Raw genomic sequence first — 18,556 nt, forward strand, 5'->3', positions numbered from 1 at the left:
TTAAGAAGGAGTGGGACAAATATTTGCCCCATCTGTTGTTTGCTTACAGAGAGATTCCCCAGGAATCCACAGGTTTTTCACCCTTTGAGTTGCTGTATGGGGATAAGGTGAGGGGACCTGTATATTTAATTTGAGATGAGTGGGTAGGTGAGTGCGAGTCTCACAAGGAGTCTGTTGTGGCATACGTCCTAAACCTCAGGACAAGGCTGAGGAAACTCATGGGCTTGGCCCAGGAGAACCTGTCAGAAGCCCAACAACAGAAAAAGGTGTGGTATGACAGGAATGCTCGAGCTAGAGAGTATGCTGTGGGGCAGCAGGTAATGGTTCTCATTACTGTCAGACACTACAAGCTGCAAGCAGCTTGGGAGGGACCCTACAAGGTGGTAAGAAAGGTAAGTGATGTTAATTACATGGTGGAACTGCTAGGCAGAAGGCAGGGGCACAAATTGTACCATGTTAACATGATGAAACCTTACCATGATAGGGAGGCCCTTGTTGCAGGAGGAGTTTGAGGGAGATTTGGGGACTGATCTCCTCAGTGAGGCTTGGGCTGACACATCAGTGGAAGTGGTAGCAATGTCCCAGCAGCTATCTCCTACCCAGGTTTGAGAAATCCGAGTAGTGTTGCAGGAATTTGGGGACATGTTCACTGGGAAACAAGGGTGCATCCACCTGGGGCAGCACCAGGTGGATACAGGACCCCAAAGGCCTATTAGTCAGGCCCCTTATAGAGTGCCTAAGAGAGTCAAACAGACACTGAGGGAGGAGGTACAGGAGATGTTGGAACTAGGGGTGATTCAAGAGTCCAACAGTCCCTGGGCCTCCCCAGTGGTGCTGGTGCCAAAGAAGGATGGCATCACCAGGTTCTGTGTGGACTACAGGAAATTAAATAGTCACACAGAGTCAGATGCTTACCCCATGCCTAGGACAGATGAGGCCCTAGAGCAGCTGGGTGAGGCTAAGTATCTTACAACCATGGATCTTACCAAGGGTTACTGGCAGGTGCCCTTGACTCCCAGTGCTAGAGAGAAGTCAGCCTTTGTGACTCCTTTTGGCTTGTATGAGTTCACAAAGATGCTTTTTGGGATGAAGAATGCCCCAGCAACTTTCCAGAGGCTGGTAGATCATATTCTAGCAGGAGCAGGAGAGTCTGCCCTTGCTTACATGGATGATATTGCCATCTACAACCATTCCTGGCAAGAGCACTTTCAACATGTCAGGGAGGTGCTGGGCAGACTACAGAGGGTAGGGTTGACCATTAAGCCGAGCAAATGTCAGGTGGGTATGGCAGAGTTCTCCTACCTGTGACATAGAGTGGGGAGTGGTAAGATAAGGCCAGAACCTGCCAAAGTGGAAGCTCGTCAGGCATGGCCTGCACCTGTTACTAAAAAACAGGTGAGGGCATTTTTAGGAACAGCAGGGTACTACAGAAAGTTCATCCCTAGTTATAGTACCATAGTTGCTCCCCTCACAGACCTGACAAGAAAGAACAGGCCAGATAAGGTAGTGTGGACCCCAGCATGTGAGCAGACATTCCAGAAGCTTAAAGAAGCTTTGGGAGGAGCCCCTGTATTAGCCAGTCCAGATTACAGCAAAGAATTTGTTGTGCAGGTGAATACATCGAACCATGGGGTGGGGGCTGTACTTAGCCAGATTTCTTCAGAGGGGGAAGAGCACCCAGTGGTTTATCTCAGTCATAGGCTCCAGCCCAGGGAGGAATGCTATGCAGCTGTAGAAAAGGAATGTCTAGCCATAGTGTGGGCACTGCTGAAACTTCAGCCTTATCTGTATGGAAGATAATTCACAGTTATGACAGATCACAACCACCTAACATGGTTAAACAGAGCCGGCCAGGAAAATGCCAAGTTGCTAAGATGGAGCCTGGGGTTGCAAGCATATATGTCCATGCAGCACCGCAGTGGAATTAGCAATGCCAATGCAGATGGGCTCTCAAGACAGGGAATGGGGTAACGTACACTCAGACCTAACTCCCTCAAGCAGCGTTTTTCAAGGATCACTTGAAAAACTAGCTTGAGTTCTCCAGGGGGAGAGATATGTGAAGATTGGGTGAAGACAGATGAAGGCTGCCAGCCTAGCCAGATAGAATTTTGGAGATAATTCTGTCATCTGTAAATATTAATATAAACCACAGGCTTATTGTCTTAAATGGTAAAAATAGTGTTACATGTGGAACTGGAAAAAAATGTAACAGTGCGCTCTACTGACCAAGTAAAGCATGTTGTGACTCTTTGATGTTAAAAGTCGGAGTCAGTAAGTCTAGAGTGAGGCATCCTGCCTATTGTTTTAAGGTCAGAGTTAATGGTCAGAATATGCATGCATAAATGTCCTTTATTGGTCTGGTTTCTGCCCAGAGGTAAAGAATGTAAATGTAGTTACTGTTAGCCTGGGAACCCAGGAAAGTGTGAAGAGTGATGTAATGTGAACCAGGAATGTGATTTTAAAAACAGAGAGAATCCGAGAGCATTAAGCATTTTTGTCTCGACCATCCAACTCAACAGCACTGTCTTGCTCTATATGTAAGTTTACCTTAGACTTGTGTTTTCTCTTAGAAATATCTAGAAACTAAAAAGATTAGACTAAGTGCTTTTCTGTGATGTCAGAACTGTACTACTGAATTATTTTAAGTATTTCTCTGTGATCTCTGAACTCTTGACTAGCACTGTGTAGTAAAAGTATTGTATTGTGTTTTGACTATTTGTTATGAAATATTTTTAAACCCTTTCAACTGTGGCTGTTTTTGTAGAGATAATTTAAGCTCTTTAGAGCACTTGCATGCCTTTGTTAAAATTGTACAAAGCCACTCCAATAGCTTTAGCCATGGGCTATACTACCAATTGGATAATAATATTGCACAGTAATAATTGGACACCCTTTCAAGGGCCTTTGAGTAGCTGATAAATATTAGTGGGTGGTGGCAGCTGGTACTACTCTATAGTCTGGGAAAAAGGGGGACAGCTGGAGAACCTGTGCCAGCCTTCCCCAGGAGTGTCTGTGTGGTTGTATAAACTCTTCTCAAAGAGTGTGTGTGTGTGTGTGTGTGTGTGTGTGTGTGTGTGTGTGTGTGTGTGTGTGTGTGTGTGTGTGTGTGTGTGTGTGAGCTACTTGGGCAGGGACATGAAGCACTGGTGGGACAGAGAAGGTGCTGGAGGTTTTAGCTTGCCCACTAGGCTGAGATCTGGACCCTATAGCTGTGCCAGTGGGGAGTCTTATTGGGGACCTGGAGAGCAAGGGAGCGACCCGTCTCAGACTGACTGTGATCTCTGTATGCTCTTAAGGGAAATTGCACTTTACTGTGTGTATTTGTTATCCTTTCCTCCTATATGAGATGCCCCTCACTGGTGTTAGTGGTGAGGATTGAGGCTCCTTGATTGCCGGGCCAGGGCACAGGCATCACAGGGTCCAAGAATGCAATTGCATATTTTTTTAAAACCAAAGCTACTGAAGTCTGTTTGTTTTGCAGATAGGAAACTGGGTGCTCCGGTAAGGACATATTCCATTTTTAAATGGAAAACTACAATTCAGATAACAAATCTATCGAGGAAGCCAACAAAGCTCAAAGTTGAAATCTGTGAGGCCGCTACATATCAGTGGTCCACACATTCAAAAAAATTACACAGTAGTTATTTCAAAAATCTAGAAGTGAGTCTGCTGTGGGGACGATCCAAGGGATGCTTGCTATGGCCTACATATGGGTACATTGCTTGTTATCGTACCCAACTAGAACTGTGATGAGAGAGACAATGAAGTATCATAGTGCAGTTATGTACTATACTCACTACAACACTAAGTGAATGAAATGTATGTGGCTTCACAGTGGCATCCCTTCCATTCTTCCCATTCACTTCCCTTCTTTTTTTCCATAAGTATTTGTTCTATATAGTTAGTCCTGGTGCAACCTGGCGTGAGAATATAATGTATGGTAATACCCAGCCCTGTGATCAGCCACTGTGAAGGTATGGTAAGTTAGCCTGTTGCAAGGAAAAGTCCAAATTACAGGAAAATATAATGCAATAGCTCATTCATACAAATGGTGGCTGCAGCTTTTATAGCCCTGTCTCACATGTGTGCTCGGTCAAAACAACAGTGTAGCGAAATAGATTATGGCTTATGGCTCAGAAGGATAAAGCCATAGATGTAACTCATATGACCTACGCACTGGAAGGGCTGACAAAGGACGGGGCAGCGAGTGGTCAACACCTGCTTACCCACCCTGCATGGAGATAGGCAGCCTGAGAGGCTCTAAGACTGGTTTCTATTTCAGGCAGGAGATCCAGCAGTGTTTGGGCCCATATGCCTATACCTACTAAGCAGTGCTTTACGTGTGTGTGTTTATGCCTCTTTTGGGCATGTATGGATATCAGACTTCCACAGGAACCAGCATACAGGACAAGGTTAAATTCAGCCACCGTCTACAGATGACTGGATAAGTTACTCCACCAGACAGCTCTCACCTCTCAAACTGGTCCAAGAGTGAGGTGCTGCTAAGTACATCCTCAGTGCAGAACAGGGAGTCCTCCTCTGTAGGCTGATTTGGGGTGCAAGCAACCAGTATAGGAGGAATGAATGTATAATGATTCAAGCGGAGGTGGTGAACTATCAGTAGGCAAAAACAGCAAGAAAAAACAAAAAAAAACACAATGGCTTATCTTCTTGCCCAAAACAAAGTGCAATGTTCAGTTTGCATTATATATCTTGTTTTGTTCTCAGTGCTATAGGTATCAGATTGAATATTTCAGCGGCGCCTTGTGCTACAAACAGCATTTTCTTCCCAAGAGAGAGAGAAGACATGTCCCATCATAATCACTTGAAACACATGTACTATGAAGATGAGAGCTCAAATGCAAGATTGCTTAATGTACCAGGTTTATTTACAGTTCCTTTATACACCTACTGCAATGTTTTTCAAATGGAGATGCTAGCCTCTTAAGGAAAGCTGAGGTCTGTTTCAAGACAGCCAAAGTAAGTCCAAAATGTATATTAAAAACACATTTCTGACAACAAATCAATAAAAAAGATTGTAGTAAACTAAATTTTTGTTACTTCAAGTTTGAGGGTTAAAGTACATTCTACTTTTAGACAGCATACCTTAGTTTTTCCGGTGTTGGGAGGCCAAATGTACTTTTTTAATGTCATGGGGAGACGCAAAGCTTTTCTGTAGTCTGAGGTAGACACATGGTCAGTCTGAAACCATGTGATTTAGCTCAGGCTAAAAACCTGAATATGCACTATTTTAAAACTAGAGAGATACGTATTTTACAATAGCTTGATTCACTGTTTTTCAATCGCATTCCAGAAAAAGCCACCAGTTAAATCAGACAACAGTTTTTAATTTACTGTGTGTTCATAAACATGTTATATAGTTTTATTCTTTCACTGTAGCATTTCTAAAAATCTGAAAATCTGAGAAGGCAGATCACACTGCAAACAAAATATTCTATTATAACAGATCTGGAAAGTACCAACAGAGGTGTGTATTGCTGCCTGGGAGGCAATTTTGATTTTTGTACTCAGAATTCAATGAAGTAGCAGATAAAGATATAAACCCCAAAGGACGAGGAGCAGTGTTTTGTAGGCGAGCATTTACAGAGAAAGAGGGAAACCAAAAATGCACACCACATTGAAGACCATGCTTCCTAAAATGGGTAATACTACTGCTTAGATGGTTCTTAAAAGCATCCTAATACCTTTTAATGTTGTATTCATCTTTCAGTTTCAAAACTGCAATATGTGTGAACTACTTTGACTTTCTGTTATTTGGGGATGAAAAAAATGTTTAGCAATGACTGTTGTTCATCCTCTGTTCTTATCAATACCAGTGGCGAGCTCTTTAGGTTTAATTAAATGATCAGCCATAGCTTGAACTCAGCTTTGATTCTCAGCCAATGCACCTCTCCACTGTCCCTGATTTTGCTTCACATTTTCTGTGTCCCTTGTAAAATGTTTAATTTTCTAATAAATCACAAAGGATTACCCCAGTCAATAACATCATTTATTAGAGTTTCATACTTATGTTCAGAAAATGCATGATGATGCAAAACATGTTCTATAAGCTTTTTAACTGAGAGTATTGCTTAAAAACTATCCCTGGGCATTTATTCTCCCATTATTTTTGGCTTTGTTCCGAATTGTATGGTTGACCTTCATAACTGTAATGGGTATAGTTTAGCTAGTTGGTGGATCATTTCATTTTGTTGTTGTTTGTTTTTATTACTAAGAAAATATTTAATAAAAATAAATTTGAAACTAAAAAAAAGCGAGTTGTTTTCTCATACCCCATTTTTTTCTAATTGAATACTTTATATAATAATATATTACCTGATTAAAGTTATCCTCCTCTTGGGAGGGCTGATTCATATTTGTATTATGTTTTTCTGGGGCACCCTAGTGAATGTTTTACCTGATCATGAGTAAGGTACTTGTTACAATAACTGCTTGTCTATAAATAAAAACTTGTTGTTAACTGTTTGTATTAATTTAGACTGTACTTTATTTTCTTTTTCTTGGATTGATGTACCTTACAAGTTCCTTATCTTGTATTTATTTAAATTTTTTTGTAAAAGTTTTAAAACTAATAAAAATATTTTTTAAAAAAAGCGAGTTGGTCTGAGGTAATATTTTAAATTTCCACTAGGTGGTAGCAGAGCCACAGATTTGTAAAACAATGTTAATAACACTTTCAGCAGAAGCTTACAAGACTTATGTGTGTCCTGGTATCTACATCATTCTGTAACAATACTTGCAAAAAAATCTCAAGTCCATCAAATATATTATGTGTAAGCACTGAGTAATGTCAAAATAAAAGTGTCCCATTCACATACATGAGCACTGTTACTACAGTCAGGTGTCTGCATTCTTTATGTACTTTTTTATTTTTATTTATTTGTTTGTTTTTGCAGAACCGCATGCATGAATCCCTCCATCTGTTTAACAGCATATGCAACCACAAGTTCTTTGCAGCAACCTCAATAGTGTTGTTTCTCAACAAGAAAGACCTTTTCGAAGAGAAAGTGAAGAAAGTCCATCTCAGCATCTGCTTCCCCGACTATGACGGTATGTTGCATGTCTATACAAGAAGATGGAGGTCTGCTTTTCAAACAGTTACATGCATATATTTTCTATTTAATAATAAGTATAATTTATCTTGCTTAGCTGGCTCATGCCAAATAGTAGTCTGACCACAGAAGTTCTCACATCCTTTACAATCATCTTTCAATTGCCATTTACTATATGTAGTCTGGCATTGAAAGAAGCACTTGATCAGAGGGCAGAAGGCCTATGGAAACCTGAGGCACTGAGGCTTCCCATTGATTATGTGGGAAGTAAGCACGGGATTTAGGCAAAGAATTATTAAGAAAATAAAAAAGATGCAATGTGTTTTCACAGCCTGTTCTCTAGACTGTGCACCAGCTTGATGGTGCTGGAGGTGGGTCTGGCATGTAAGGAAGTCATCAATACCATCTGTTAATGCTGCATATGGTTCCTACTGGTCAGATAGTTGAGGGACAGTTAGAAGGCATGGAATGTTAATGGCACACCGGGAGTCCACTCTATGACAATTTCTATTATGCTTAGCGAGGAGGGGTGGGCAGGTCACTGACACATCTTTTCATATGTGTGTCAAATGGTTCATAGTTTATAGGTTCTTAGTTAAGTATTAGGCAAACAGCCTGTAAACTATTATAAGCCTAGTCAAAACTGCCTATTCAAGGAGGCCAAGATGTGATAGACAGGCAAAGAACATGAGGCTGCCCATTAACTAGGCTTACCTTGAAGATAGCAAGGGTGCTACTTGGCTGAACATGCAATGGAAGTTTGTTGCAGAGGTGAGGGATATGATGGGGTGTGAATCTATAAGGCCAATCTGTCTTATCTGTCCTTCAATGAAGGTTTAGTTCCTTTAGGCGGGTATATAAGGTACCATTTATTCAGTGAGGGAGTGGGTGGGTCAAAGAGTGCTGGCTGTTTCATGGCTCAAAAAGACAAACACCAATCCCCATGGAGAAGTCTAAAAGACCTGAGTACAGAAAGAGAGCTGTCAGTCTGTCCTAATAACTAAGATTTTTGAGGTCAGTTATCTTTCGTATTTATGAATCTCAGGGGTCTCACAACTTGAGTCGCATGTTTAGACAAATACATTCCGAGTGGTGCATTATATTCAATAATGGGTCTGATGAAATAAAAGTAAAGGGGGACAAAGTCTTCTGCAGATGGTGTGGAGATGCCTTTGGAATCTTGATAAGCCAGACAGAAAGCTTTCTGAGCTACCACAGACACATGATAATTCCCTATCATTTGACTACCAACAAGAGTGGCTTGACCTCTTATGACAGTGTCTGATTGGAGGGGTGTCACTTATATGGCATGTGAAATGTTTTGTTTACTAAAATGAATTATGCTACATTTTTTCACATTTAATTTGTGACCATTGTCCTTGCACTATGGCACATAGTGGTGCAACAGATAGCATTGCTGCCTCAAGAGGCTGCCAGTTTGATTCTCGGCTGGGGTACCTTCTGTGCAGAATCTGCATGTCCTCCCAGGTCTATGTTCAGTTACCGAAAAATAAAAAACCCAAATGGTGAAATATCGAATGGAAGACAGTGAAACTGACAATTACCGAAGAATGACATCAACAGAAAAAGTCATTGAAAGGCCATAGTCAGTTAATATTGCATACGCTACCAAATAAGGTGGGAGGCTGCTCCCCCCAACTAAATATACCAACTCTGAGATTGCACTACATTGGGGAATAGGGTAAATTTTAAAAAGTTTCCCTTCACTTACCTTATGCATCGTGTTACATTCTGGTTGTTGGCTAACTATGGCCATTCATTGAATTTATTTTTTTGTTTTTGTTTTGCTTTGTTTTTTTTGTTTTGCTGTCTTCCATTCAGTATTTCACCATTCAGGTTTTTTATTTTTTGGTAGCCGAACATAGATCCTGTCCTCCCTGTGTTCATGTGGGTTTCCTCCAGGTGCTCCATTTTCCTCCTACATTCCAAAGACATGTAGTAGGTGGACTGGACACTTTAAATTGGCCATAGGTGTATGTGCATAGTGTGGAAGAAGTACAGTGGCAGGAATAGCCACCTGCAAGTGTTAAGCTTGGTTCTAGATGATTGCCACTGTTGAAGTGACACCTCAACCCTGAGGATGGGTGGACGGATGGGTCCTTGCACCAATTTTTAACATGGTCCAACCCATGTTAGAGCAACTGTTAGTCAGTGGAAGATCAAATAACTACATGCAATTTAGTTATATGCAAACTTAGATAATCATAGGCCAGGAGCGTTGGCCTGAAGATCTGAGAATTAGATGCCAAGTAATGCAGAGGTCCAACACTGAGCCCTGTGGTACACCACTGGTAACTTTTTTGTTTTCAGAAGTGGCCCCTGTGACTCTAACCACATGGGTTCTGTCAGGCAACCAGTTAGCTATCCACCACACAAGAAAAGGTTTTATATTCAGATTTACAAGTCTGCCACTAACATCTGAATGGGGAATAGTGTCAAAGGCTTTAGCTAGATCATTACATGCTGTACGTACTGTATAACTGCTATCCACTGTTTTGGTTACTTTTTTCAAAGAAATTGAGATTAAAGAGGCATTACCCTCCTTTGACAAACCCAAATGATTGCAGTTCCAGGGGTGAGGGATTGTCAATGTCAAGATTAATAAGAACTGAGATAATAAACTCCTTAGCATTACATATGAGGCTAGTGAGACTTATATGTCTATAGTTATCATACCTGCTACTTTCTGCTAGCACTGCTCTCTGCTACCACTTACCTTCATGACCACTGTTTCCTAGCCCCCTATACCTATTCCTTCTCAACTAAGGTACCCAGTAGTTAGCTGCTTCCTGATAGGTTTTTTCTGACTTACTCGCTTACCTGTCCGAACCCGCTCCATTCGCCCTGCAGACTCACTCCACTCCCCTACCCTACCCCCAATTCACACCCACCCCCAGGGGTCCTAACCATAAACCTCCTGTGGCTACACCATCACTCCTATTCAACCAATCTCATCCTCCTACTCATTAAATGCTAACTACCCAAACGCACCACTTATAGATACTCATTACTTCTAGAAGTACTTAATCAATTTACAAACTCTATATCCCAACTTACTACAAAACCTTGCATTACCCCCTCACTATCATCCTCTTAAAGATACCTTACCCCAACTACTTATTTACCTAACCGATCACTTTGACCATTACATTACACCCAGATTCAAATACCCACTACTATTCCTCTTAACTGCCATCTTAACTTTACTAAATATGACCTTTGCCCTAACTAAATATGAACATCTGACCTTGATTAACTTCAGCCAGTCCCGTAAACAATCAACCCTGACAGACCTACTACCTTACCTTAACTATATTAATATTACCTCTACACCCTCCTATTTAGTGCCAAGGTTTCATCATTTAGTCCATATTAACTATAACCAACCCAAGAAAACAAAATACACATCTTGTAAATCCTTAAATATCATACACAGGATTAAAAATGCTACACTTTTAGATGGTGACATCCATCCAAACCCTGGCCCCAACACCACAACCACCACTAACCCTCCTAAACAAAATCCCTCTACTTCTCAAACCGTCACTAAAGCATCAAACTCTCTCCTTATAGCTCACCTCAATATACAGAGCCTAAACAATAAAGTTGCCCACCTCCATGCCCTCTTAGATGTCCACTCCTTTGACATCCTTTGCCTAACAGAGACCTGGTTAAAACCTGCAACAGTGGACAATGAAATCACCCCACCAGGATACAATATCCTGAGATTAGATCGAATAACCAAAAGGGGCGGGGTGTAGCAATATTATACAAAGCAGAGTTGCAGTTTACACCAATAAATGTGCAAATATAATATGTGCCTACCTCCCTCCTGGTAACAACATAATCACCCTTGATAATATTTTTTTCCTGGCTGTCAACTAACTACCCACAATAAACCATTATCCTGGGTGACTTTAATATTGACTGGAATACCTGCATCTCAGACAACCAGACTACCCACATAAGCCTTTATGTTTTTTCTCAAATTATCACCTCCCCCACCAGGATCCATAAACCTAACAACAAAGAAACTACTCTAGACTGGATACTAATAAATAGTCAGCCCCTTTCTTATGATGCAGGAATCCTTCCTGATGATGTCAGTGACCACTCACTGACCTACATAATCAGACAAAAGATCAATGCTCATAAACCAACCTTATATAAACCCACTCGGTCCAACAAAAAACTTTAACCCTATTAACTTCCAAAGTGAACTGAAAGCATGTGACTGGTCACCCCTAAGATACCTCCAATTAGACAAAGCTGTATCCTACTTTAATGCCTAATTCTTAGAAATCCTGGACCATCATGCCCCATCCTGCTCATTGAGAAATAGGACTAAAACAGCTCCATGGCTAACAAAAGAGACAAGGCACAAAATTATATAAAGAAATAAAATCTGGGCCAAATGGTGAGCAAGTAAAAACCCAGCTGATCATCTAACATTTAGACAGTTGAGAAATGCTACCAAAAAGTCTATAATACTAGATAAAAGAAACTTTTACCACAACAACCAGCAAACCCATCAATACAAACCTCAAAAGTTCTGGGCAGGCATTAACAGACTTCTCCACCCAGGACAGTCCAAAACTCCCACCCCAACAGGATCCACCTATGAAACTCCTAAGCATATTGCTAATGCCTTTAATACCTTCTTTACTGAAGCAGTCCAAAATCTCACCAACTCACTACCTCCTGTTAGCACATGTCTATCATCCTCCTTGACAACTTTAACCCCCTCATTTAATTTACAACCAGTCCCAACATCCCTCATCTGCACTCTTCTTCATAAACTAAAACCTTGGACCCCCTCAGCTGACCATCTACCAGCAGAATATCTATGGATAGCTGCAGCAGCAATAGCCTTTCCTATTTCCATCCTTATAAATAGAACCATTACTGAAGGAACAATCCCATCTATCTGGAACGTCTCCCACATTATCCCACTGCACAAAGGGGGCAACTCAACTGAACTCTCAAACTACCACCCAATAGCTCTACTCTCTCCTTTAGCTAAAATTATGGAAAAATGTATCCACCACCAACTACTAGACCACCTACTGCAAAATAACTTACTAGCTAACTGTCAGCACGGCATTAGGCCTCATCATAGTACCACCACAGCCCTCTTATCCTTTTCTGACTGTATTAACAATAACCGAAACAATAATTTATCCTCAGCACTCTTTATTGACCTATCAAAAGCCTTTGATATGGTCAACCATCAACGTCTTTTGAATATACTTGGTTCTCTCTCACTAGATACACAGGCTTTACAATGGTTTAAATCCTACCTTGAGAACAGGCAACAGGCTATGCTTTGGGAAAATAATCTATCCTCTCACCTTCCTATTACCCTAGGAGTCCCTCAAGGTTCTATCCTGGGTCCTCTCCTTTTCTCAATTTTCATAAATTATCTCAATCTGATCATTCCTCAGTCTACATGTATCCAATATGCTGATGACTCCACACTAATATGCTCAGCTACCTCTGCACCTCAACTTCAGGCCATTACCCAAACAGCGCTTAACAGCGCAGAAAGGTAGTTCTTACAGCATAGCCTCCTCCTGAATCCTAAAAAATAAAACTACTACTCTTCACTCCCACACAAAGGTCCCCCCCCAATTGACTTCACAATTATATCCAATGATGTCATCATTATATCTCCTGATGCAGCTACCAAGCTCTTAGGGGTAACAATAGACCATAATCTTAGCTTTGACATACATATTAACACAACAATAAAAACAGTAAACAGAAAATTAGGCTCCCTCTATAGGATTAAACCCTTCCTTACTCCAACAGCTAGAACAACTATTGCCCTCACCCATCTAATTTCCACCCTCCTCTACACCTGTTCCATCTCTACCAACCTATCAAAAAACAACCTTAACAAACTAGCTACCTCCTACAACAATATTGCCAGATTTGCTACTGGTTCCTCATTTAGAACTCACCACTGTCAAAACCTAAAGCAACTAGGATGGCTAGAACTTCATAATCAACTTCAGATTAAACAACTTATTATTGTCCATAAGATCCTCTATCTTCCTAAAAATACTCCTGTACTTACTAGCCTTCTAACCCCCCTACAGTAATTTGACAACCCTTCGCTCAGCCAATAAAGTACTAGTATCTACAGTCAAATTTAAAAATAAACCCGGTGATTCTCTGTTCGCCAACACTGTTGGCAAATCCTGGAACCTGCTTCCCAAGGAACTCTCATCTCTCTCCTCAGTGAAACTGTTCAAAAAACAACCCAGAGAATACCTTAATAACCACTGGTTATGCCCATGTAGTAACCCAGACTAATCTTACCACCACTTTCTCTGAACCCTACCTACATAACCATTTGCAATTTAATTCCAACTCCCTCCATGCCTCAGACAGTAGACACACCTTTACCAATTTAGTATTTATAACATTTTCATTCGCGTGATCCTCTTCTAATTATGTACTTGCATAGCTTGCAGCAGTAACTTATCACATAAAAATATCTATATAGACTTTCTTTATATTTCTTATTACATGCTTCCCCAAAGTTGCTATGCTACTATAGGATAAATGGTATGACTCACTGCTAAATACTGCTCCTTGAGCTGTTACATTTATTTGTGTATTTTTTCTTCACTTCTCTTTCTTATTGTGTGCCACTTTAAAATTGTTTGTTGCTCTATCTGTTTCTTATCTTCTGCTACTTTAATAGTAATATTTGTCTATATAACATGTGTATTCTTCAGCTTAAAATAGTACTGTACCTTAATTTGTTACAGATTTACTTATGTGTACCTGAAGTTGTAAATTTTGCTTATGTGGAGCTTTTCTCCCCGGGCCTCTACTGAAAATGGACATATATCCAGTTAGACTAGCCCAGTCAACAAATGTAAAATAAAATAAATAAATAAAATAAATTATCAGACTCCGTGGTTGGGCCACCCAAAGCAATAGCATTATAATGGCTGTTTTCCATGCTTCACAAATACAACCAGTGGGAAGGCTTACATTAAACAGGTTAAGCAGAGGTAAAGTTAATCAGGCAACCTGATATATTATCAGGGTCCATTCATGAGGTGTTCTTAGCTTTTGAGAGGACTTGTTCCATAGTAGTTAAAGAGAGTAGCTAGGATTCTGGAATCTGTGAATATAGTAAAATATATACTAAATGTATCAGCAAGGATATTAGCTTTTTCCTTTGAGTAGGATTGTGCAGTATTATTGTAGACCAGCTCCTTCAAATGTTTGGTGTTAGTTCTTTACTTCCTATCACACTTAAAGAAGGATTTGTAGTTAATTTTGGTTTTAGTGGCTATTTTAGGTTCATATTCAGTTTTGTGCTTCCTAATGGTTCCCATAAGCTTTTTACTATTTTGCTTAAGTGTACTAAAGATCGGTAGAATGAGACCTGTTATAAGCATTAAAGAATTTCCTTCTCTTACTATATAACTTAGTTATATGGGTATTCCTCCACAGGAGTTTGTTTTTAAAATTCTCATTATATTTGGTGCAAATAGGAACAATACAACTATTTAGGTGGGAGTAGAACTCGGAGGCACAGTTAGCCTAAGCAATGGGATCAGTCAGAGAAGGATCATATCAGAATTTATTTACACATAGGTATTTATAGGGAAGTACCATCAGTTTTAAAGGAAGAGATCAATGATTTATGGCCTGATTTAACAGGACATGAGGATACATATGGAGCTGTGTAAGAAGTGGCCATATTTGTAAGCACTAGATCCAGGATATAGGGGCCCCTGGTAGAGATGGTTAACTATTAGTGAAAGACAGTCAACATTTATAATGTCAAGGAACTGTTGGGCCATACCTCTCAACCATACCAAATTCTTCAGAATTTACCAGTTTTGAGGGCAAAAAAAATTGGGTACCACAAATTCCCGAGTGGCCCCTTCAAATCTCTAATTTTTTTTGTATACTTTTTAGTTATGGCTGATGTCATCACACATCGCCACATATTCCATGACATCATCAATGTTTAGGGGTATGTGTGATGACATTAGCTTTGTGAGACAGTGCCTGATTGTCAGGCTCAGAGACTTGGACAAGAGATAAAACATTTTTAAAAAGTTGTTTACAGCTGCAGCCCACGCATGATGACTTGCGGCACTGCGACAGCCAACCAAAGTGGATGTTGCTACAATTCAGCAATGCCACGTCAATGTGACAACCAACCCAGGCCCTGATGTCAACTGGAAGCTGCCTGGACTGGATGGATAAAAGCAAAGCTACATAGTGCAACTTCTGCAGAGCAGAGTAGAGGCTGAGGGAAAGACAGACACCACACCTGCCCACCCTTGTCCAGCTACTTAAAAACCTAGGTGGACTAAAGGAAGGATGTTCCTGATCCAATTTATAATGAGTAACAAAAGTATGGGGAGTAGATCCTGGAAAGAAAAAAAAAAAAAAATATATATATATATATATATATATATATATATGTGTGTGTGTGTGTGTGTGTGTGACATACAGTCAGTTAGCCATCTGGCTAAAGTTACTTTGGCAACTGGTTTTCCTAATTTCAAGTCCACAAAGGAAACAAACTGGTCTGTTTTTCTTATGTCTTTTATTGTATGCAGATAAAACTGTAATTGTCTATGAAAATCTAGTAAATACAACATGTATTCACCTTTGTTAGTAAATCTAGGGATGAAAACTGGCAAATTAATGGATTGATTGATATTGAGTTCTAACACCATCTTGGGAAGAAAGGATGCATTGGTTCGTAATGTAACTCTATCCTTGTGAAAAATCAAATATGGAGGTTTTGAAGACAATGGTTGAATTTTTGAAACTCATCTAGCAGATGGGGTCTATATTACTCGAACGAAAACTGACATGAGCGAATGCTGGTTGAGCGACACATAGTGAGCAAATGTCGCAAATATCGAAACAGTGAATGGAGATCGCCATAGGGAATTCTTCCATTTACTTCAATGGAGTGCAATCTCAGAGTTGGTATATTTAAGTAGCGGGGGGTGTTGGGGGTGCAGGGGGGCTTGTCCCCCTGCATAAAACAGTTCCTGAGACTTTTCGTGTGATAGGTGTTTTGTTTTCGTGTTTTGATATTTCAGACTTTCGCTCACTATGTGTCGCTCAACCGGTATTCGCTCATGTCAGTTTTCGTTCCTATAATATAGACCCTAGCAGATGTAATGGCTAATAGAAAAAACATTTTCCAAGTAAGATATTTGAGGTCACGTTTAGCTGCTGGTTCAAAGGGGGAAGGTATAAGTGCCTGCAGTACCATACTGAGGTCCCATGGGGCAGTAGGGTCCTTAAAGGGAGGTCTTAAAAGTAGAGTGCTTTGCATGAAAGCTCTACACAGCTTATGAGAGGCTACTGAGGAACCTTCCAACCCAGTGTGAAAGTTCAATATAGCTGCTAATGGAACTTTAACAGCTGAGGAACTAGATCCTTCTTTAAAAAGTAGGGCCAAAAATTCAAGGATGTTACGTATCAGAGCTGAAAAAGGTTCAACATGATTTTAATGTGCCAGTACACAAATCTTTTCCATTTGCTAGAATAAAGTTTACATGCTGAAGGTTTATGTGAAGACAAAAGTATATGCCAGACAGGGGAAGAGAGCATAGGTTGTCTGGCTATTAATGAAACTGGGGAAGCCAGGCCATCAGCCTGAGCTTTGATATGTCTTGATGGATCATGCTTGTCTGGTGAGACAGGAGGTCTGGAATTGGATCCAGAATCCAAAGTTGGTGAAGTAATTGAGGCCAAAGGAAAGGGAACTAAATCTGTTGAGGCCAATAAGGTGCAATGAGGATGACTTTGCTCTTCAACATGGCAGCTTTCTGTATGAAGTTTGGAATTAGTGGAATGGGTGGATAGGTGTATAGTAGACCAGGGGGGGCCAATTGTGAAATAGAGCATTCCTTTGTGATTCGCCGTGTGGGAAGATTAGGGCAAAGTAGCTGCTGCATTTTTTGTTTAAGGTAGAAGCAAAAAGATCTCAGCAAGGCTGGCCCCAGTGACGAAAAATCATTTCCATCATGTTCTCGTTGAGAGACCACTCATTTGGTAGAAGAATACAGCTGCCCAGCTTGTATATCACATTGGACTTCCCCAGAATGTGTGTGTTGCTTTGAGAAAGTGGTTGGATGAGATTGCCCCTTGCCACACACTGAACGCTTCTCACCACAAGGGGTAAGATCTGCTCCCTCCTTGTTTGTTGATGTACCAAACTACTGACGTATTGTCTGTCTGAATTGGAATCATCCTCAAAGGGAGAGCATTCTGAAAGGCCTGCAATGCTAAAATCAGTGCTCTCATCTGTAGTAAATTGATATGCAAATTGGACTCTTCAGGGGTACCAAGTGCTTGGACTGTTTTCCCCAGAAAGTGTCCCCCACCCTAAATGGGAAGCATCTGTGGTCACTATGGTCTTGGGCTGAGGGGGGACAAACTGATCTGATTGAATCCACCACTTGAGATCTCTTGCATATGTGAGTGATTCGTATCAGAGTTGACACGAGTTGGTAAAGTATCGACCATTGTGTTGCTAGCATCCACTGTAAAATCTGACTAAAGGTATTACTGTTATAGCCGCTGACATTGATCCTAGAGCTTGAATGACCAAGTGGGCTGAAATCTTGGTACTGAAGGTTATTTTTCTGACCTGTGATGTTATAGTTTGAATTCTTGAGAGAGGCAGTGAAGCTATCATCGAAGTTGTGTTGAACAGTGCTCCTATGAATTCCAAATTCTAAGTTGGTTCCAGTTGAGACTTATTGTAGTTTATGGCTATCCCCAGATGAGTGTACATCTGGACAACCTGATCTCTTGTCCTTAGTAATTGATGCCTGGTCAGGGCAGTAATGAGCCAGTCGTCTAGATATGGAAACACCCGGCATCCTTGCAGTCTCAAGTGAGATGCTACTACTGCTATACATTTGGTGAACACCGTGGCAGCTGTGGTGAGACCAAAGGGCGGAGCTCTGAACTAGTACTGACTGGCTCCCAGCTGGAAGTGTGTGCACCTTCTGGATCATCTGTTCATTTTTATGTAACAGTACACATCCTGAAGGTCTATTGGCACATCCAGTCATCCTTGCCCAGAAAAGGGAGAATGGACTGAACAGTGACCATCCAAAACTTGGTGCATTAAAACAACTTGTTTAAGTTGCTGAGATCCAAAACTGATCTCCAGTCCCCTGTTTTCTTTGGCACTAAAAAGAATCTTGAGTAAATTCTAGATTCTATCTGGTCTGCTAGGACTTCTTGGATGACTCTTTTTTTTTAGCAGCTTTTGTATTTGAACTGCTGCTTGTTCCCTCTGACTGAGTGGAACATCGGGGATATTTCTTGAGATTGGAGGTGGAAGGGAAAAGGGTATTATATAACCTCTGGAAATAATCATCTGCACCCAAGTATCATTTTGTAAGTCCAGTCAGGCTGTCTGGTGCAGGGATGAGCAATCCCCGATT

The 18,556-nt window shown here is 40.7% G+C and overlaps 1 protein-coding gene across 1 annotated transcript in view; it reads left to right on the forward strand.

Annotated features, from left to right (window-relative positions):
* The window catches only part of GNAT2 (G protein subunit alpha transducin 2), a 241,372-nt gene that overhangs the window by 199,114 nt on the left and 23,702 nt on the right, over positions 1 to 18,556 (forward strand). Inside the window, exon 7 of the mRNA XM_044076872.1 lies at positions 6,918 to 7,071. Coding sequence (XP_043932807.1) covers positions 6,918 to 7,071 — 154 coding nt within the window. The remainder of the gene's footprint in view (positions 1 to 6,917; positions 7,072 to 18,556) is intronic.

Source organism: Protopterus annectens, chromosome 7.part0 (genome assembly GCF_019279795.1).
Source record: "Protopterus annectens isolate FY-2018-M chromosome 7.part0, PAN1.0, whole genome shotgun sequence".
NCBI lineage: Eukaryota > Metazoa > Chordata > Ceratodontiformes > Protopteridae > Protopterus > Protopterus annectens.